Source organism: Sander vitreus, chromosome 16 (genome assembly GCF_031162955.1).
Source record: "Sander vitreus isolate 19-12246 chromosome 16, sanVit1, whole genome shotgun sequence".
Taxonomy (NCBI): domain Eukaryota; kingdom Metazoa; phylum Chordata; class Actinopteri; order Perciformes; family Percidae; genus Sander; species Sander vitreus.
The window spans coordinates 20,370,621-20,392,349 of NC_135870.1; the positions used below are offsets into that span (position 1 = coordinate 20,370,621).

General features: G+C 41.5%; 1 protein-coding gene across 3 annotated transcripts in view; it reads left to right on the forward strand.

Annotated features, from left to right (window-relative positions):
- Window positions 1–21,729, forward strand: part of cntfr (ciliary neurotrophic factor receptor) — a 265,866-nt gene that overhangs the window by 134,034 nt on the left and 110,103 nt on the right. For all 3 annotated transcript variants that reach the window (XM_078272045.1, XM_078272044.1, XM_078272043.1), the window contains one exon: window positions 20,420–20,653. In XM_078272045.1, coding sequence (XP_078128171.1) covers window positions 20,420–20,653 — 234 coding nt within the window. The remainder of the gene's footprint in view (window positions 1–20,419; window positions 20,654–21,729) is intronic.

Below are 21,729 nucleotides of genomic sequence, written 5' to 3' on the forward strand. Positions count from 1 at the left end.
GTAGGTTGAAGTCAGGACTGCTGGCAGGCCATTCCATCATCTCCACTCCCACATTCTGGAGGTAGTCTCTGATAAACCCCGCCCTGTGGGGGCGAGCGTTGTCATCTTGGAAGATAGAGTTCGGTCCCAGACTGTGGAGATATGGGATTGCCACTGGTTGCAGAATCTCATCTCTAAATCAGGCACTTGATTGGCAGCCACTAGGGGTACCAGAAGCTCAAAACAAGTGTCAATAGCAACAGCAAAATAACCTGTTTGGTAATGTCAGAGAAGATTTGGCAAATTTTTCATGGGCGCAACCCACATACTCACAAACTAAACAGGCTTTTCCAACAGTATAAGACACCACACATTTCATTTCAACCATGTTATATATTTAACAAGAATCTCGATGTCCATCTCAACTAGCGGTAGGAGGAAGAAAGAGAGGACTTTGGAAGTCTAGCTTGCGAGTCTGGGGGAGCAAAATGAGAAAGCAAACACCACGCACACAAACTATAGAGGTTTGAGGAAAAATGTCAGGTGAGAGATGGAAAGAGAGACAGACTGCAACATGCTTGTGTGTGACTTTAACAGAGGGAGAGAATGCCACGTACCGTTATAAACGCTGGTCAACATGCCAGAGTAATAGTAAACATCTTGTCACCTGCCTCATTAACATTACACAGTACAGTGCAGTACATACTCTGCTCCTGTTAAACTCAAGGATGAACTCAACAAACAACTATGCTGATGGACAGGGTGCCTTCAATAAGAAGGTAGCGGTTAGAATAAGGTAGAAAGTGTGTCTCTCTCTGTGTGTGTGTGTGTGTCTGTGTGTGTGTGTGTCTGTGTGTGTGTGTGAGAGAGAGAGAGAGAGAGAGAGAGAGAGAGAGAGAGAGAGAGAGAGAAGGTCTGTTTTAAATGAGAGGAGGGTTTGGAGCAGACGGAGAGGCCAAGCTACTGGAATGTCAACAAGCCGAGGAGAGGGCTCTGTCTACGCATGTGGGCAAAGTCCTGCCCGCTCACATACAAACACACACACACACACACACACACACACACACACAGATGCACTTTTGGTTTCATGAGCACATACACATTGGAGCAAACACACAAACATAGCGCCAGTGCACACATGGGCAACGCTGCCATACAGATGTGCACAAGGACACCATGACCTCCGTGTTTATACAGAAATACTCAATTGAAACACAAACACACACACACACACACACACACACACATGCACGTTGATACACAAACACAGACTCCCCCTGTGCTGAGACCCTGTTTGGAGCTGCGATGAGCCGTGTAAAATGAAGAGCAAACATACCTGGATGTCATTATATGTAGACTTCAGATAGGCCTATTGCTGAAGCAGAGGGGCCTAAAACTAACCTTGTACTTGTGTGTGTGCATATGTTTTTTATTTGTACATGTATCCACACTTACAGCATGTGTCTTGGCACGTATGTGTGCCATTGGATGAGTGTGCTGGTGTTTCTGGGAATGTGTTATCAGTCTACATAGCAGGGTTTTTTATATGACATGTATGTGTGAACACATACACCCGTACTTTGTTACAGAAACACACGGAAAGTCCTTTACTCAGTCACTTACCTTTTTCTTTTCCTTTAACTCCCTTTTCCTTTCCCTTTCCCTTTCTTTCTCCCAAAGAGCCCTCACTTCACCCACTCGTCCATAACATGTGTTTTAACTTTCCTCCTAAGCACCAACAAAGCCTCTTAATTTCTCCCATTTGGTTGTCCTGTTGTTACAGCTCTGACATTTCAGCAAATTTGTGGTTTCAGTAACCGGCAAAAAGGCTGACCTGTCTGTGGCTACGAGTGTGTGTGTGTGTGTGCATGACTGTACAGTGTGTCTATCACAGACAGAGACAACAAGGATACAAATGAAGGTTAATATGCAAAAGAGACCCTAACATGCGTGTATATATTTGTTGTTTGCTGAGCTAGTAATCATCATGATGATGGTGCTATTCTGTATTTGCTCTTTCAGTTCTTACCTTTAACAGCCAACACATAAAAAAGGACAGTAGCACAGATCTGCACCGGCTGTGACCCATGTGATGTTCAGTATCTAACCTCCTGCCTTACAGAGAAAAAAAAGGAATAAAGAAAGAAGAAGAAACTACTGACTTTTGGGTACATTAAGGCGGAAGTCTATCGATTCTGGCTGTGTCTACTCTGGCTGGTTCTTTCCGCTTGTTATTGACCGTCTGTTCTTTACCGTTTCACCAAAGCTGCTGCCTGTGTGCTGTTCAGTTTATATTAGTGCATCAGGGAGCATATTTTAACTAATTCCCATATATCTTGATTAAAAAGAAAGCGATGCAAATGCAAAAGACAAAGCAAGTTTAGGTTTTGGATTGTACAACTCCCATTCCCTACTCTAACACTGAGATTATTTGTATTGATTCAAACCCACCTGGACTGAGGTAAAAGCAGACACATGACCTTTTTCCTGAAAACCTGTGCGTGTGCACATGTGTGTGTGTGTGTGTGCATGTGTGTGTTCTGTGTGTGTTATTATTTCTGTATGTAGTAATGCATGTTTCTTAAGACAGAAGGATGTTTTTGTACATTTTCCCATGTGCGTTTGCATGTTTGTGTGCAGCACATATACCCTGACAAACATTTACCGACGTATTACATGAACTCATGCACACATGGACACACTGCACACATTTGGACAGATACACACGGAGATACTAAACACACATTTTTTTGCCCCGCCGTCTCTTTCTCCATACTGTGCGTGTGGGCTGTGTATGCCTACGGCTTAGTGCTGCTTTCTTTTCTGCTGGTGTGTGTGTCTGTGTTCGATGCTTCGATGCTGCAGGTCCTTGCTAAAACACACACACACACACACACACACACACACACACACACACACACACACACACTGCTCACTCACCCATACAGTAGATGCATGTTTCACAAACATTCTATCTCTATCAATTTGTATTTTCATGGGTGATGTGATTAGAGGAACAACATGCTCTTTTTGTACTGTTTAGGAGTCTGACTTGAATCTTTGATGTCTACAGTTATGACCATTATTCCTAATCATCATTATAACCTACTACATCAATTAACCTACATTCCTTTGAACTCATAATAACCATTCACAGTGGAAAGAGTGCTCTCCACTCCGTGTCAAGTCTTTCTTTGAAGTCAAGAGTATTCATGAGGGCTACTGGACAAAGAGAGGGCAGAAAATTATTCGCAGATAGCAATTTTCATCATAGCAAATGTTCAGCATCATTAGTCTTCCTCTGACAAATGACGAGCGTGAAACTGAAAGTAAACTTATGCATTAAGGACAGAGCAACAACACTGCGTGCTCGGCCCCAGTTCAAACAAATCTCTGTGTGCGTGCACCACTGGGCTCCTCGAAAGTTATTAGTTTTACACCTTTTTTTGTTTGTTTTCCCAGTCCTTCATAGCATGCCATGCTGAAGCTCTGGAGAGGGAGTAGTAGTCTGTGCCTTCTCGGCTGCTTGGATTACAGATGCGACAAAAACAGAGCAGGTGGACATGCGTGTGTGTGTGTGTGTGTGTGTGTGTGTGTGTGTGTGTGGTGTGTGTGTGTGTGTGTGTGTGTGTGTGTGTGTCTCTCTCTCTCGCTGTGATTCTGTGCACATTGGTGTGTGTATTGTCTGCTGTACGCGGTTATAACATTTCCGCCGTCACACATGATTGATTGCAGCTTCAGATCATGTGAGGGTCCCTCGGTACCTACCAGTACTTGGAAAACAGTCACACAGCCGACACTGGAAGCATACAACCACAATTTCTTTTTTTTTTTTTTAAACCTCTGTGACGACAGGAAAATAGCCTCGAGTCCCATACGGAGTCGTGGTCCTTTGATCGCTGACTCCAATAAGAATGAAAATAATGCTGGAAGCGCCACTGTTGTGCGGCGGAGTTGCGCCTGCGCTCCATTTCGCAGCAACAGCTTGACAAACCGGACTGATTGTGAAGTGTTGGGTGATTGATAGCTCCGTGGCAGCTCCCGCCCACTGGCGTTCAGCAGCAGGACAGAAATAACTAATATGCTTTCCACATGCACATAAGTGCCTTTTGCATGACATACACATACATACATTTTTCAGTTATGCTTCCCGCGTTGCACATATTATTAATACTAATGTAACCTTCTTGCACAACTAGATGTGACATTTTCAGCTCTGCAAAGACGTGGAATTGACCTGCTGCAGAAATTAAATATCAGTATGTAGCTGGTATGGATATTTATATATAATAGAAATATGCATCCACTAACCAACACTCACTCATCTCCTGATCCTTAGTTATCCCTTCTAACTACTTCACACATTGTGATCTGTATGGTATCCGAACTCCATAAAAGAGTGCACTGATATTCTATTATTTGATCATGGATTTGATTCATATGTAATGCTGAATATGTCCTCGAAGGAGTCAGAGGTCATGGTCAGCTATAGAAGTCTTGGAGCTGGTTAGGAGCAGATTATATAATAATGGTTAAATGGGAAACATTTCAACACTTACTGGTAGTGTGAAATGGGACACAAACCCGGAATGGCAGTATCAAAGACAGCCAATTAGAAACCAATTAAAAATCCCAAATTCCTTACTTTTTGCTGTACTACACTACATGGTTTCACTAACATTATGTTGCCTTAAACAGAATTGCTGATTCAGATTAGTATATGAACATATTTTGTAGTAGATGAAGTTGGGGTTTGTCATCTTGCTCAGGAACACTTCAGCAGACACTGAAGGGTAGAGGTATTTCCTGTTCGACTGAACGGACACTCCCTAAATCCATTATATAGATAACATTCCCTTAAACATTGACATCATCATGACCTCATTGACATAAAGTATTTTGAAAATGAACTCTTTAGTTACAAATAAATACAAATAACTGGCAATAATGTGTAAAGTCAACCTGGCAAGCCAAATGCTAGCACGTAAACAACACATTCAGCTGGTCTGGATTCTGCACCAGAGTGATTGCAGCAGACTTTAAAGAGGAAAAAAAAAAAAGTTTTTCATCACCCTCTTTCATCATTGGAGCTATCATAAGTTATATCATAACTTTTTATTATGGGCAAGACACGTTTAGTTCCTGTCAGGGTTTTTTTTTCTTTTTTCAAATTCCCCTGCCACTTCAGTGCCTCTGTCAAGGTCTTCGTATATTTGCACAGTGTGCCCGTGATGAAGGCTGTAATTTCTGCTGATATTAACTTGGAACCCAGGAATACTGTCATATATTACAGTCCATTAATTAAGGCGGTCATTTCTCCTATCCGTCCCTCTCTTCTCATCTCTCCCTTCCCTCCCTTATCTCCTATTTCACCCACTTATCACTTCATACTTTGTCTTATCCCCTTGTTAACTTCCTCCATGACCCCTCTCAAATGCCCTTTACTCTTCCCTTTTACCATCTTTTGCTCTCCTATTATTTTCCTCTCTCTCTCTCTCTCTCTCTCTCTCTCTCTCTCTCTCTCTCTCTCTCTCTCTCTCTCTATCTCCTTGTACTACTCCTTTATCTTTTTTCTTTTGCCTTGCCTTACTCTCTGTCTGCATTCCCCCATTTGGTTTAATAAATGAGCGGCCTGGTATTAGCACTGACCTTCAGAGTTTGGCACTCTGGGAAGGCTTATGGCGATGTTAGTCATGTTATTAAACAATAAGATTAGGACTGTGAGGGAGGTTTCTGCAGGCTTATGTGTGATTATCATTATTATACAGTCTTGCCAAAGGGGAGTCAGAAAACTTTTATTTATTAGATACACGGTTCATTATAAAAGCAGATAATAACAATCACATACTGCCTATCGGATGCTGCCACTGAGTGCACTTTATATTACTTAGCCTTTTCTAGTTTTTAGTTTCTTCTAAAAATTATATTTACATATCTATTTCACTTCGGAATTCCACCAGAATAATTATGGGTTGGAATAGACATTCATATCCAAGTGATTACAGTCTGCTGAGAGCTGACACAGCCAGTCTGGTTAGAGACTACATTGCTGACGTCATGGTGGGTCAACACAATGTAAATTAGATGTTTAGATGTTGGCTCTTTTGCTGATGTGACAGAAACTAATGGGGATGTAGTGCTCACCATGATGGATCACCTATATCAAGCAAGACTCCCAATGTCTGCCAGTTGTCTGTCCAAACGTAGTGGAAGGAATGGAAACCAGTGGCTGCCTGGATGGGAAATCAATTTAAAAAAAACCTATGGTATAATTTGGCAAAAAGGTCAGCAGAAATACACAAGTGCTGTACTCCAAACTGCATATGTACTGTATGTAGGACACAGTGTACTTGGTTTTGAATCAGATATATTTTTGATAAATAATAACAATACCATTTTCTGGGTGGAGATCCAGTTTTCAAAATACAATTTCCTCTGCAAACACTTTGTAGGTTAAGCCTTTATTTTGTTTTAACTTTTTACTTACAGGGAGATCTTTAGGAACTTGTTCATGCCTTCTCATTTTGCTCTTCACTTTCTATTTCGTGAAGCCTTTTTCGAATTGTCAGTGTTGCACAAGAATGCTGTTTATTGTTAGTTGTGTGATCATCAGTGTCCTCCTGCAGCAGGAACATCATTTTGGATGCGTAGTGGTGAGTGTTGGTGAAAAGACATGTTATATTCTACAAACCAAAACAAAAATTAAATTAAATAAAATGCATAGATGTGATTTGTGTGAAACCACAAAGTACGGTCCTTTACGAACAAACTCGAGCGCTGATTTAAAAAAGAAACCAGACGCAGATCAGGCTGAAACTTGTCCAGACAAACAGATGAAGCAGGATGCAGTCATGTCTCTCCCACCACTCGCTGTTTTTCTCTCTCCGCCGCGGAAAGCTACAGATGTTTCCGATCAAAGCAGCGTTACCCAGCTGTCCCACTCCTTTTCTCTCCTTCTCTCTGTAGCTGACTCTCAGGAATCCTTCTCCCATTCCTCATTTCACGACCACTCTAATCCAGGCTTGTAAAATATTAACTGGCCTTCTCGCTCTCAACAATTCTTCCTCCCTCCTGTGCTGTCCCCCTTTTTCCTCCCAACTGCTCCCCTCCAGATCATCTTTCCACTCCATCTGTCTATGTCTCCACTCCTTCCTCTCCTTTTTTACACCCCCTCTTATCTCTCTTGCTTCCATGTTCCTCCCAGAACACGGACATCGAAAATGTGAAGTGTCAATTAACCCTGTTGCCTGCAAATCTTTCTGTCTTCTCCAGTGGCTTCTGCAAGCCAGATGATGAGGCCGATGATCAGACTGACACACACACACACACACACAGACACACACACACACACACACACACACTGTACATCTACATGTGCGGTGGGGGCCGAGATAAGGTGGCAGGAAACAGGAAGTGGATTTATTTGAGCGTTGGTGCCATGACTCATGCACGCACACACACACACACACACACACACACACACACACACACACACACACAAACACACTTACACAGCTGCAGCTGCCTCAGTGCTCACATGAAAGGGGAGGCAAAAGCAGAGAGAGAGAGAGAGAGAGTGAATGTTAATCTCTCTGTGGGAAAGAGACAGGAGTGGATAAAGTGATAACTTAATTCCAAGATGTTTGGAGAGGAAGTGTATGTGCGAGAGTGTGTGTGTGTTTGGGTGCAGAAGTGTGTATGTTTGTGCATACTTTTATCACAGTGTGTTTGTTTTTTGGCGCCTGTGTGGCCTCTGCGCGTGTGTGTGTGTGTGTGTGTGTGTGTGTGTGTGTGTAAGCATTATACTACATGAGGACAGAGATCTACAGAGCATCTGTATCAGTGTATTAATATGTGCAAGGCCGTGAAAGTGCCAACAGCAGTTTATTGCGATGCTTATTATGTCATACAGCAGTTAATCTGATCCCTGTTTTATAAATCACTGGGGGGGGGGGATTTAGCATTTTGCTGTATCATACCTCACAGAAATATCTGAGGAACCTGCTTAACCAGCTTTGCCTCATGCTGACTGAGGCAAGAAATGTCTTTCTGGTTGTAAAAAAACAAACAAAAAAGATTAGAAAATGGGGTGAAAAATAAATAAATAACTTGTGTGAATTATCATACGCCGACAGAAAATATGCACACAGTTCAACCTCAAAAGTGCAAATAACATGAACATTCATTACAAGGACTGCAACTATTTTCATTAATCTCTTAATTACTTTTTTCTTGGGCAGCGCTAAGTGCTGGAAACAATAACGGTGCCGCTGCAAAATAGCCTCAGGAAGGAACTTGTTTTGGTGGAACGTGTACGTTCAAAAGTTGTTTTAGTCGTGCGACAGAAAACTCAGATTGGACAGATAGTCTAGCTAGCTGTCTGGATTTACCCTGCAGAGATCTGAGGAGCAGTTAACCCTAGTCCTCATGAATCCACCGGAGTTTAGAACTCCAACACAAAGAAAGCAGAAGGTGGCGTCATCCGGCGGAATTTCCAGCGGCACTTGAACAATGGAAATGAAACGTCGTTGATAAGGACTACCCAGAGCCTGACCAATAGCCCAATAATAATTCATATTTATATTACAGTCATATAAGACTGAGAAAAGCATGAAATATTCTGTACTGTACATTACATTTAACCTTGTATTTGTTTTTGTGGGTGCTTAAGCGGGGAGAAAAGTGCATCCCTTCGATCATTATTCATAAAGAATAACGTTGCATACAGTAGCACATCTTTTACTTACTTGTACTTACTTACTAATATTTATTTACTTCAATACCCATACACTCATGCAGATGTTTAATACTTAACAGACTGCTACAAAACTATTTCAATTCACACAGAGACTGGTCTTTAGCATTTGTGTGTGTGTGTGTGTGTGTGTGTGTGTGTGTGTGTGTGTGTGTGTGTGTGTGTGTGTGTGAGTGTGTGTGTGTGTGTGTGTGAGTGTGAGAGAGAGAGAGAGAGAGAGAGAGAGAGAATTAAAGGCATTCGTTTTTGAGAATTCTGTCATTCTACAGTATTGAAGACAAAACAAAGAAAACGAATATCCGAATCCCAAAATTAAAAACCAAATAACTACTCAACGAACAAATATCCAAATATCTGTACATTAGCAGGAATGTAGCACACCATAGAAGTGAAAGCAGTGCTCTGTTTATTTAAATGTAAAGGCGCACTACAAATATTTTGTCCCCAAAATCAATAAATAATTGTGGTAAATTATCGAGATCTCAATATTGATCAAAATAATTGTGATTGTGATATTTTTTGCCATAACCTTGCAGCCCCATTATTTCATGATAAACGGTGATCTCTTAAAATTAAGCTTTCAATTTCCAATTAAAGTGAAAACACAGGAGAAGAAAAGGTATCTCTCTGCAGGAAAAAAAATCGATAACCACTGCTTTACCAAATCTCTGTTCAGCTGTGTGCCTTTTATTTCTCTGCGCCGGTGTAGGTGGCCCAGGCAGCATCAGCATGCGCAGCCACCGATTGAAAAAAAAAAAAAAAAAGTGATCTCCTAAACCTAAACTGATAATCTCCTGGGCTCTATCTCTGTGTGTCAGCCAATCCAATATTTTACTGTTGGACTTTCGAAAGCCATGGCCCCCCCTTAGGCATACAAATGTGATTCACTGATAAATGCGCTAGTGAGCTACAGCCCAGCTAGAAAGCGACACGGTCTAATATGCGCATGTCAATCAATCCACAAGGAGGGCTACACACGCACGCACACACACACAGACACGCGCACACACACACACACACACACACACACACACACACACACACACTGAGAACTACACATTGTCACAGACAAACATACATACACAATCACACTGAAACACACGCAATCATGCACTGTCACGGACACACAGACTCAGGGAATATAACACTTTGAAATGAACTTTCCATTTCATTTCACGCCGCTGTTGTGGAGTCGGATCGGAACTTATAGCTGGTTACTCACACAAACACACTCTTTAAACACACATGCATGTGAAGTCACTGATGCAGAATGATAGAGCCACACTCTTTTAAGTGGCAGATATTCTGTGAATTGAAACGCATACATGCACATACAGGCTCTCATAGCTGGTTCTCCATGATCAAATGTAATCAGTTTTCTAATGTAGTCAAACGTGTGTGTGTGTGTGTTAGAGTTTAGATTCTCTGCCCGAGCCCGACCCGAGCCGGGCCGTTATTTTCCACCACTATCCACGGGCGGGGCCGGGACCTTGATCAGGCATTTGTGTCTCGGACACAACGTGCACGGGCTCGGGTTGGGTCGGGCTTGATTTTTTTGGGCCCGATCTAAGCTCTAGTGTGTGTGTGTGTGTGTGTATTTGTCTTATGGGTTGTGTGTTTATGTCGCTGCATATACCTGTCTTAGTCTGTGTGAATGTCAGGCTGTTTAGCTGTATGTTAGAGTTTTCCCGGTTTCTTTTAGGCCACGTCCACACGTACCAAAACAATATTTTTTTCCCCCGTCTTCCCTGGCATCGTTTCAAGAATATATGCGTCCAAACGGATCCATTTGTAAATGACTCATACCTCATACTACCTCATATTCCAAGCCTATAGGTGGCGCTGTTTCTGCTACAGAAATTCACAAAAAAACAGAGCATGCACATAAAGCTTGTACACTGAAAGCTTGCAAACAGACAGTAGAAGAAGAAACCAAACAGCCCTAGTAACCCTAATAGGCTCAATATCTTCTCCAGCACGAACACAAGCATGTCGTCCGCCATTGTTGTTGTTATGAGACGTTGTCGCGGGATAAGAGGTCCAAGGCTAGAGGTCGAGGGGTGTGGCGATGACATCATCAATACGCAAGTATGCGGCTTCGCCGTCCAAACGAAGACACAAGGGGAGCCGTTTTTGAATTTTTTCACCCCAAAACGATGCAAAACGTGTGCGTTTACACCAAAAAGCATCTCCGTGTGGATGGCCTCTTATTCTGCTGCTGCTCCCCCAACAACTCAGAGGATAATTCAAACTGAGCTCAATGCAGGGAGTCCATGTGATTTGCAAATTTATAAATTGTAACAACTTTGAATTGTAGAGGGATATTTGTAGGAACAGTCCTATTTTGAAAGAAAAACTAAGCTCTTTTTGTGAAACAGCGATGACAGAAGGATAACAAGTCGGCATACCTTAACAACCAGAAAGGCCATTTGCTATTCATTCCCAAAATGATCCATATGGCCCCTGTTAGACAATATAATTTGTCAGTGCCTTTCAAAACAATCCATATGGCCATTACAAAAACAATTCATATGACAGTTTTCTGATTTGCTGCCTCTAGGATTTTAGCTTAAGTTTTCTTTTGTTCATTTGAAATGTGGAGGAGGACGACATTAAATCACACACAACTACAAAAATCTCAAGGATGACTCGATGAAGTCCAAGATGTGTTTACAGTGTGGTCCTTGATGTCAAAATGGCAAAGATGAATGAGTCCTTGATGACTAGGTAATGTGACACTACTGACAAACCAACACAATAAATCCCTGTAACATCATCAACAAAAGTCAAAAATCCCCCCCAAAAAGCACATGATGTTGAACTTCCAAGTTTCCTGGAAGTTCTATGTCATATCCCTCGATGCTGCATGCATTTCTTTTAACCATTTGTGCATGTACAGATCAGCTGGTTAATCCTACATCACAGGTGCTGAATAAAATTACGGGATGGTTTGGATATGGGGGGGTTGTATTTTTTTTTAAATTCCATTTTTTTCCCTCTGTTGTTACACACAGGCCTGAAATAGACAAATGCACACATGCCTATATACCTATACATGCACAAATGGAGAGATGTTTAGAGTGAGGTGGCTGTGACTGCCTATGGACAGGCGCACTGAGCAGTTGGGGCCCTGCTCAAGGGCACCTTGCCAGTGCATAAGAGGTGAACTGGCACCACCACAGTCCACACTCCGCACTTTGTTCTGTATAGGGACTTATACCGGCAACTCCGGTTTTCAACCCAACTCCCTATGGACTGAGCTACTGCCACCCCACAAGTGATATGAGGTATTTATCCATAGTCAGTGTATAACCTACAGTAGATGGCAGTCAGCACGCTCCCAGTTTGGAGAAGCAAGCAGGAGTACTGAGACCGAAGCTGAGTAATCTACTGCTGTGGACGGGGACAGCAGCAGGAGCTAAACATATTTTAGCCATGTAAAAAGGGCCCACCAAAAAAAAATTAAATCCGTATTGGTTTAAAAGTATATATTTATTTACAATGTTTTACCCGCTTTACCTTGCCGTCAGATAGTCCTTTCCAACTGGGAACTGAAGCTGTTATATCCATCTACTGTATGGCGTCTTCAAAGCCACCAGACTCCTTTGATTCCTAATCTTAACTAGTCGTTGTGGAAAAATGCTCATATTTTATGGACTACATTTAACCGTAATCTCCGCCGAAACGAGCGGCAGCCCACGGTGCTCTTTACCCTAAACACATCTACTAAAGGCTGCTGATACGACCGAGCTGTTAAGGAGGTCCATAGCCCGCATTGCGAAGCTCTGTAGCGGCTTAAGCAACTAGCAACTGCCGCTCGGCGTCACGTGACCAGCCGGCAGTCTCCTAATTTCTTAGTATTTCGTAGGTTTTGGTGTGCATACATTTTCGTACAATATCATACGGACCCTTTCGTGAGAATGTGCTGAACACATAAAGCACATAACAAGTTAATAATACTCAATGAAAACAATCACACACAGAAGTGAAGTGATCTGAAATTACAATCTTAAAACGTGCAGGGGTAGGAAGAGTGTCCAGCTTAAGTGAATATTAAAGGTGGTTCCATGCTTTTGGTGCATAGAAACTAAAAGCAGATTTACCAAACTCAGAGTTAACCTGTGCAACATGAAGCATAAGGAAACGTGTTGAGCCAGTTTGGTATGGTCCTGTGATCCTGTTCAGCATAGATGCTAAATATGGTGGTGACATGCCAACGAGAGTTTTATGGATGAAAAGACATAAATGTTTTTCGCACCTTTGTGCCAGAGAGGTCCAACCAACTTTGTTATACAGAGTACAGTGGTAAGTGTCATAAGGATCTCCCGTGATGAATCTGAGGGCAGAGTGATGAACTGAGTCCAGGGGTTTGAGAGTGGTAGCAGCAGCATGTCTATAAATTATGTCACCATACTCCAAAAATATGTTTCAGCAGTACATTGCATAGCTTCCGTGTCAGTACTGCCGCCTGCTTCTCCAAACTGGGGGTGAGCTGAACGTCAACCTGACTTCAAAATATCCAAACTATCCTCTAAGCATTTCTTTAAGTTCAGTAAGCCTTAAGCCAACGTCTTCCTCCAAGTCAATCTCCTCACGTATAATAGTGTTGTGGCCGATGCCACCTGATGTTTGACATGTATTCTTGCAGTGTTTAATCAGCTAATCAAACAGTGGGGCCACTTGTTCTCATGAATATCCTCTGTGACACTGGGCTTATGATAACTTGACAATAATTGATTTTTCTGGTTGAATTACAGTTAATCAAGGTACAAAGGATAAAGACATGAATTTACGAGTGTCCTTCTGTTCACATGAAGCAAATAACACAGCATTAACTCTCTTGTGTCTCCAAGACAAGTTATAAATCTGGTTCTGATCTCCCTCGACTTCTCTTCCCTGTATCTCATTGGTATGTTGAACACACATGGATTTATAATCTGACCCACCTACATTTCCTCTTCTGACCAGCTCTGAATTGTGTGTGTGTGTGTGTGTGTGTGTGTGTGTGTGTGTGTGTGTTTGTGTGTGGGTGTGTGTGTATATCTGAGGTCATTTCTCAAGTGTACTGTATAACATTATGTTTATGAAGGCGTTATACAAGTGTGTGTGTGCGCGTGTATATGTGTTTATCATCCAGTGTTTGTGTTGGTCTTTGTGTGTGCATTTCTGTGCTAAAGTGTAATGCTTGACTTTATCATGTATGTGCAGAGGCATGTGTGTTGTGTGTTCATCATTTATGTCATTTAAGTAAGCAGCCCATGGACCCATACACGCATTGCTCGTGGGCTTGTGTGAATGTGTGTTAATTATTCTTTAAAAGGCCTCTGGACAGAGATGTGTGCTTGCAATGTCTTGCGGGTCTTAACACCAGTGACCTCACAACATGGCATTAGGTTGGCTCTTTATGGTAATGTTCTGCTCTGGGAAAACACCATGGGGCTGCATAAGAACTACAACACCCTAAGTGCCTTGCAGAATCCTTCTATGTATAAAACGTTCAAAGAAAAAAATTACACACAGGACTACAAAGAGATGCCAAATCCCACAAGAGACAAAGTCCCACAAAGAGACTCAAAATGTATGGGGGAAATAGCATTTATTTTATTGAAAAACATTTTCCTGAGGAAGGACGCCTAAACCAACCTGCCAAATATGCTCACTTAACAGCTAATTTCCACCGGTTGCGGAACAGATACGCAGTGCTTCTATTTTTGCCCGGATGCCGGAGAGCTCCGCAGCAAGTCAGCACAATTCAGATAGTGAGGGACAGGAAGTCGAGCACAGAAACAAAACAAAACATCCGGATAATTTTCAAAGTAAAATACACCGTGCTCACGGTGGATCATATTTCCCTGCACTACACCTTGAAAACACAGCACAGAGTTGTTTCCCCTCTACTCCTCTGGATGGAAACAAACTGTTGTTGGTTTTGTGGTTCTATTCTACGTGAATTTGCGAAATCTCGTGGGTCCTCGTGACTTCAGCTGTCAGTCATGGCCGCAGACGTACCGCAACAAATCCAGAACTGGTGGGTATTGACCGACAGCAGAGCACAGAGCCGTTCCGCAGCCGTTGAGGCAACCGGTGGAAATTAGGAGTGGGTTTTCCACAAAGCCAGGGAAAACTCTGGAGATTAAATGATGCATTTAGTTTTATTTAAGCTAACTTTGTGTAGGCCATCATGCATTTATGAATGTGTGTGGTCTACAGTTGTCGAAGTTAAGAAATATCAAAAAGAGAAAGAAATTTAACCTTTCACTGATTTGACATGGACTTCTAAATACCCCGGCCCATTCTAAGTATATATGCAACCACACATTACATGTAGGTGTATGCCTTTGCAGTTTAATGTTGGACATCACTGAAACAAAACAGAAAAGCTCCATAGTGGGTACAGTTCATCGAATTGGACTCAAATGAGATAAAGTTCAGTTGCAGCAGTATGAAGTGTCCTCGATTCTGTGTTATGTAATTGTTTATCTTCTGTTTTGTTGTCATTTTATCAGTGGTATAACTCATTTGCCTTCTTCTTTATCGCAGTGCACACAACTTGTGTACATTTGAAAATAACTTAAGTTATCTAAAGTACTTTGTCTCCAGGAGGGTTATAGACTGTTTAATCATGAGGGGCCCTGTCAGTTGGCATCAACATAAATAAGCAGAGTAATGAGCATGAATAGTGAAATATAAGGTTTGTGAAGGACACAGATGATTATCATTGTCATTTGGTAGGGAGTAACAGTGTTCCAACGCTGCTTACAATGCCCTGTCTATTATCGAGAGATCAATAGCACTTGAGCTGAATGCCATTATGGTTATTAGGCCTGCTTGTCTGTATGGTGATGAGGCATGAGGACATTATGCAGGGTGGTGTGAGAGCCTGTGCATACCTGTGACTGAGTACATGAGTGAACTCATAATCGTATCCGCTTGTGTTTCCACTGTTGCTTTAAGGTGTATTTAGCATGTGTGGCATGTGTGCAGAATACTCATGAACAGTAATACATACTGCCAATGAATGCTGACATTTCAGAAGGAGTAGATTCAAGGTGAGAGGGAGAGAAAGTGATGGAGAGTGAAGAGGGAAAGGAGAGCAGAGAGATATACCCAGAGGGAGAAGAGATAAGGGAAACGCAGACAGTGAGAATATCTCACAGGAGGATAGACAGAGGCATTGACGGAAGGTAACAGCAAGGGATTTTACAGCAGGGACACCTGAATGTGCTGTCACACATGACACACGAACCGGGACCAAAACCAGAACTCGTAAGATAAAGCTTGAGGTTGGAATTTTTCTTTTATCGCATTGTCAACAAATTGAATGAACAGACCAAAACCAACAATGTCTTGCTCCTACTATCATGTATTGCCGGTGCAGCCAAAGCCATGAAGCCTATTCCTCTGTGCCAAACCGCTCCATTGTTTTCAAGAAACTATTAAAACACACATCAATGAGCCACATTGTATAAATCCATCCACAGCCGAAAATTGTCCCCAACAAATGCACTATTTATTCCTCTTTGACTAATGTTTGGTGGAAAACTACAGTGGCCAGCTGTTTTTGGAAAGGGGTTATAGTGAAGTTGTGATCTGTTCTCAAAGATTAACATTTTCAGTGGACACAAATGGGCTTGGGCTGAGTGCCACAGACAGGGTAAAGAAGTCAGATAAGTACTGAGAGGAGGAACTCGTTGGTTTTGGACATTTCATGGAATTTGTTTACAATAATAACAATTTAGAATAAAGTGAGTGATAAAACATGCTGATAAATAAAAATTATAGACAAGGAGGAGGCAATGTCCTACATTTACGTTTGTAGTCAGTTTAACCCATAGTTAGGATAATATAAGTGAGCTTTAGTAGTTCATGGGCAGCACCTAGCAGCAATATTTCTGCTTTGGTAACCAGCAGTTTATTGCAGGCATTGATTATTTTTAATGGACACCTGCCAGCCAGTAAGAAACAAGTATTTTCTGTGGCCATGGCATCAGCCGATAAACAAGTTCAGGTATCAGAATCGGTATTGGGAAGCAAAAAATGGTATCGGACCATCGCTACTCACAAGTCTCTTCAGTACCTGTTGTGTATCTGTTGCCAGAGATAGATCTATCTTCACATTGCAGTAAAGTTCTGTGTTGTCTAGATAAACAAGAGTTGGCCTTAAAAACGTCATAGTGGAACATTTTGCATGTCACGTGCAAGGATATTATTTTAACATTTTACATCATTGGCATGTGGCTTGTTAGCTTAAAGGGCAATAGTTACTGCTTAAAATGTTTTATCTCATTTTTGAAAATAGATACACCCTCACATTTAGTCTATTATATGAACTTACCAACTTCAAAAACGTTAGGGAAACACTCCTGTTCATTATCAAAATATGTGTTGCCCGTTTCAAGAATATGTCCTTTTTCAAGAATATTGACCACCACCGTCAATTCCAAGTATTCCTTTTGACTTGACATTTTACATTTGCATTCGCATGAACTGCTGTAGACGCTCCATATCCATGCGCCATCTTGAAATACATTAGCCGGTAAGGGACATACAGGACATACTGCTCCACCTTTCGCTTTTTCGCTGTCACATGATAAACTCACAGGTGCTGCTAATGCTGCTAATGGGTATCGTAGCTTCCCGGCCCCCGGCAAGTTTGAAGAAGGAAACAAAATTTCAGGAACAGAAGTCTTCTTCTTTGCCCAGAAAAAGAAAAATTATATTGAAAAGAGCAAGAGACCAGCTTTTTGAAGCATGAAGGCTACCGTAGCTGTAATACGTACTTTGAACTGCGTGGCGCGAGAGAGTTGATTGCGATAAATGATCTCAACGCTAGATGGGAGAAATTCCTACACGTTGGACCTTTAAATGACTGCTATCTTTTTTTTTATTTTGTTTAAACTAGCTGACAATATAGGAGAGATTACAAAAGAAACACAAAGAGGCAGAGGCGTAGAAGAAAAAAAAGAGAGACGACTGAACAAGAAAAATAGGATGAGAAAGACGAGAGCGGGAGAACTTAAAGTTTAAAGCAGGATACGGCTTGAGGCCGATGGCAGGGGTGGAGGATGAGAGATAAAGATAGAGAGCGACTGCCAGAGTGGAGGAGAGGAGGAGGAGGATAGGGTGGACTCTGATACGACAGGAAAAAGACAAGAAGAAGTTCAAAGGGAGAGGACAAAAATGAAGCGCAGAGGGAGGGAGAAGGAGCAAAGGCTAGAGAAGAGAATGGATGTTGGAAAGGAGAGAGGTAGAGAAAGAGTGATGTAACCCAAGAAGATAAAAAGGATGGGATGTAGCGTGGGGTGGGGGTAGGTCAAAGAATCAGCGCTGTGTTGAGACTCAGAAGGACATTCATGGGGAAAAAGCTGCAAGAAGGTATTTTCTGCATAACATTCTAAGGGGCATGATCATTGAAAATATCCTCCTTTCTGATGACATCGGTTATGATTTCACCACAACTTGATGCCACCTAAAGGCGGTCGAAGGAATTTTCATGCAGAGACCTTTTCTAAATGATTAAAGGTTTTAATAATACGCTCTCTCACTTTGATAACATTGTAGATTTAATAACACTCATGCTGTTCAATTATGATTCCCTCAGAAAGTTTTCAGGAATGTTCACTGACACAGTAACGATAAGTATAACGCAGGAAAGTTTCCCTTCTCCTCTTTCTCTCTTCCTCTTTCTCTTCTTTCTCTTCTTCTCCACTTCCTCGTCACATAAAGCACAAGGGCACTAGCATCGTCATCAAAGCTGACATCAAAGTCGAACTTTATGCTTTTTTGCTGAGATGCAAATCACTTTTTATGTAAATAAAGTCACACATCCTTTCAAAGTGCCTCGACAGAGGAGGAGATCAAAGGGAATTGGCATTTCTTGCCACTAACATGCATATGCACGCACATTATTTGGACTCCGGGAAATGGGGAGGGCACGCATGGAGATAACTGGGATGGACAGACTAAGTGAGGAGAGAGAGAAAAAAAAAGATGGAGATGGGTGAGAGACGGAGAGCAGAGAGTAAGGACTTGGGAGAGGGTGAAGAACGACGAGATAGAGAGGAAGACGGAGAGAGAACAAACAGTGTCAGGGTAATGTTAATGGGATCTTGTCCTATTAAATATAGATGGCTCTGTTATGGGACATGAAATATACATGACACACTACGTTTGACATCTGTACCAGCTGCGTTAAGAGGCATGTCTGAGGAGATCGTGAGAAGGAAACTAGCTCAAGAAATAACCCCTCAAAAATGAGAGGCATTGTAGTGAGAAATAAAGAAGGGAGGGGGACAGATGGACAAAAGGAGAGACGGGGAGAGAGACATCAGAGTAAGACAAGGATCTTGACAGCATCCGATCCCATGGGAGCACTTTTTTGTTGTCTTTTCTTCATAGGCGGGGGCTTTTCCTAAGATGGGGATCAATATTTTATTGTTTTTTCTTGTTGTGCTGCCAATCCTCAGTGTTTAAGTGTTAATCTGAGGTCTTCACTTTGTGTGGTCATGACAGGGCCCATGGGACTTGTAAACAGAGCAGGGCTAATAACCCCAGTGTCCTGGCTACAACTTCCATCAGGCTGGCATATATCCCTTAGCCCCCGGGGTCACGGTCCCTACAACTTTTCTGACCCCATGGACAATGGCAGTGTCTGCAATGAGGTCGCTGATAGAAGAATAAAAGCAATATGTGTAACACAGGTCAGAAAAGAAAGAGACTTTTGCTAAAATCTCCCCGGTTTTTAAAGTGAAAATAGCTTTTTCCTCCAGTGCTGGCTCACTGTATGGAAAGAAAACATGACTTTCTTTTCCCATTCGTCACTCACTATAATGGATTGGCAATATTTGAAAATCAGAACTATTTATTAACTTTTTTTTTTTTTCTTTTGTTTTTTTACATTTTCCTCCTTTGTCCTTCCCTGCCACTACAAATCAGTAGGGGTGGGAATCACCAGAGGCCCCACGATACGATATCATCACGATACTTCTGTATGATGTCATAGTGATTTTAATTATTTTGCGATATTCTTCGACATATTGCAATTTATTACCCGTTTTCCACCTTTTAAATTCTGTCCCTAAAGGAAAACTTTGTCAACATCTGTTTTATCTAAAAAGATACATTTCTCTGTTTGTTCATTTTACCATCTAGTGGACTTTAAAAGCAATTGATTTAATTTTTTCAGTACTAAAAAGATCAATTCTCATGTGCAACTCATTGCCACGGAAAATATCGCGATACTTTGCTGTATTGATTTCCCCCAATCCCTGCAAATCAGTGGCTAAGCAATGTGCATTGGTGGACAATAATAAATAACCCAACATTGATTGAAATTAAAAGTATTTAACTATAAGCCAGATAATAATAATTCCATGTGTCCATATACAGTTATTATATGAGTAAAAAACTGATAAAATTCTGCTTTTGCTTGTGCCTGTTTCTTGTTATTCTTGCTAGGAACCAATATGGCAGAATAAGCATTTATGTCCCCTCACAGAATAGTTTTTCTTGTTGTATATACTGCTATAATTAAGTATTAAGCAAAGGCTTTGATTTGATCTGTCTTGTCTCCATGTGCTCCGAGTCAGTATCCACATAGGGCTGTGATTTAACCACGCAGACAAGTCACTTGCTATTAGCTGTTGATATTACTGACACTCAATCTCTGCCTGTGTCTGTTTCCAGTTGCGAGGAACCAGTATGAGCGAATGGGCAGTGATGTCACCATGCAGTGCGGCTCCCTGGACAATGACGCATCAGTGTCATGGAAGGTGAACGGGACCGATGTGAAGGCCCAGCATCATCTAGAGGGTCCCAGACTGGTGCTGAACGAAGTGGACCTGGGCCACAACGGACTCTACAGCTGCTTCCAGAACCCTCACGGAGAGAGGCGGGACACCATCTACCTCCACATCGGCAGTGAGTAGCCAGACAATTGCCCGCCGGATATCATTTCAAATAAAACAAGATGAATCTTTAATCATCTCAAAGGGGAAACTGGGTCATTGCTGCAGAATAGAAATGAGTGGTGCAACCGACCACGATGCAATTTCAACTCCAAATGAAATAGATGAATTAATAATGAGAGATTTTATGAATTTGAGCTTGTAACGTTATGTCTGTGCAAAAGGAAAGACTAAAAACAATGTGCAAGAATATAGAACTCTTGCAGCTGTACTTAATAGTTGTTGTGACTTCAAGCACCATGGAAATGTAATGATTATGTGCTGGCTCTGTTCTGGCTCTGTTGTGGCTGTCCTGCTGGCTCCACACCAATACATTAACTTATACCATCAAACTTATGGTCAGCTAATGCAACAGGCCGCTGGTTGCTGAATCGGGAGTGGTTCTAGGATGTCACTGTGTCAATCAAACAGGTGCTAAATGGCTAAATCTGGTAGCAGTTGTTGAGCTTGCTAGCTTAAGAGGCAGGGGACATGATTGGCTGAAAGGTGAAAGGGCGGTGACTACATATCTGTCATGAAAAGTGACATTATTAAATAAAAAGTGGCATGAGATATAAGTGTTATTGGAAAAAATGCCATGATACATATATATTATGAAGTCTTATAAAACGCTGTTGAAAATAATCAGGTCAATAAGGATGAAATAACATGTTATAAAGATTTGAGTTTTTTAAAAAAGTCTTAAATTATACACAAATGATTGTTTCATTTATATATTTTTTCAACAATGTATCCATGAAATTATTTATTTCATTATTATAATATAATATAATCACTTTGGAGCTCCATATGAATCCACATAATTGTACATATTTGTGTTGTTTGCACAGTAAAAACCCTAAATGACAATTTTATTAGTAAGTTATAATATTTGAAGGGCTGAATATAAAAGTTGAATTGTGATGATACTGTAACTGCCACTGCCAGCTGACAAGCTCTAAATGATTAGTAGTTAAAATGACATTTGGTCATTTTGCAGTTATGGCTGTGCATTTTAATAATCATACGAAAGCTAAATGAGGGTCACTT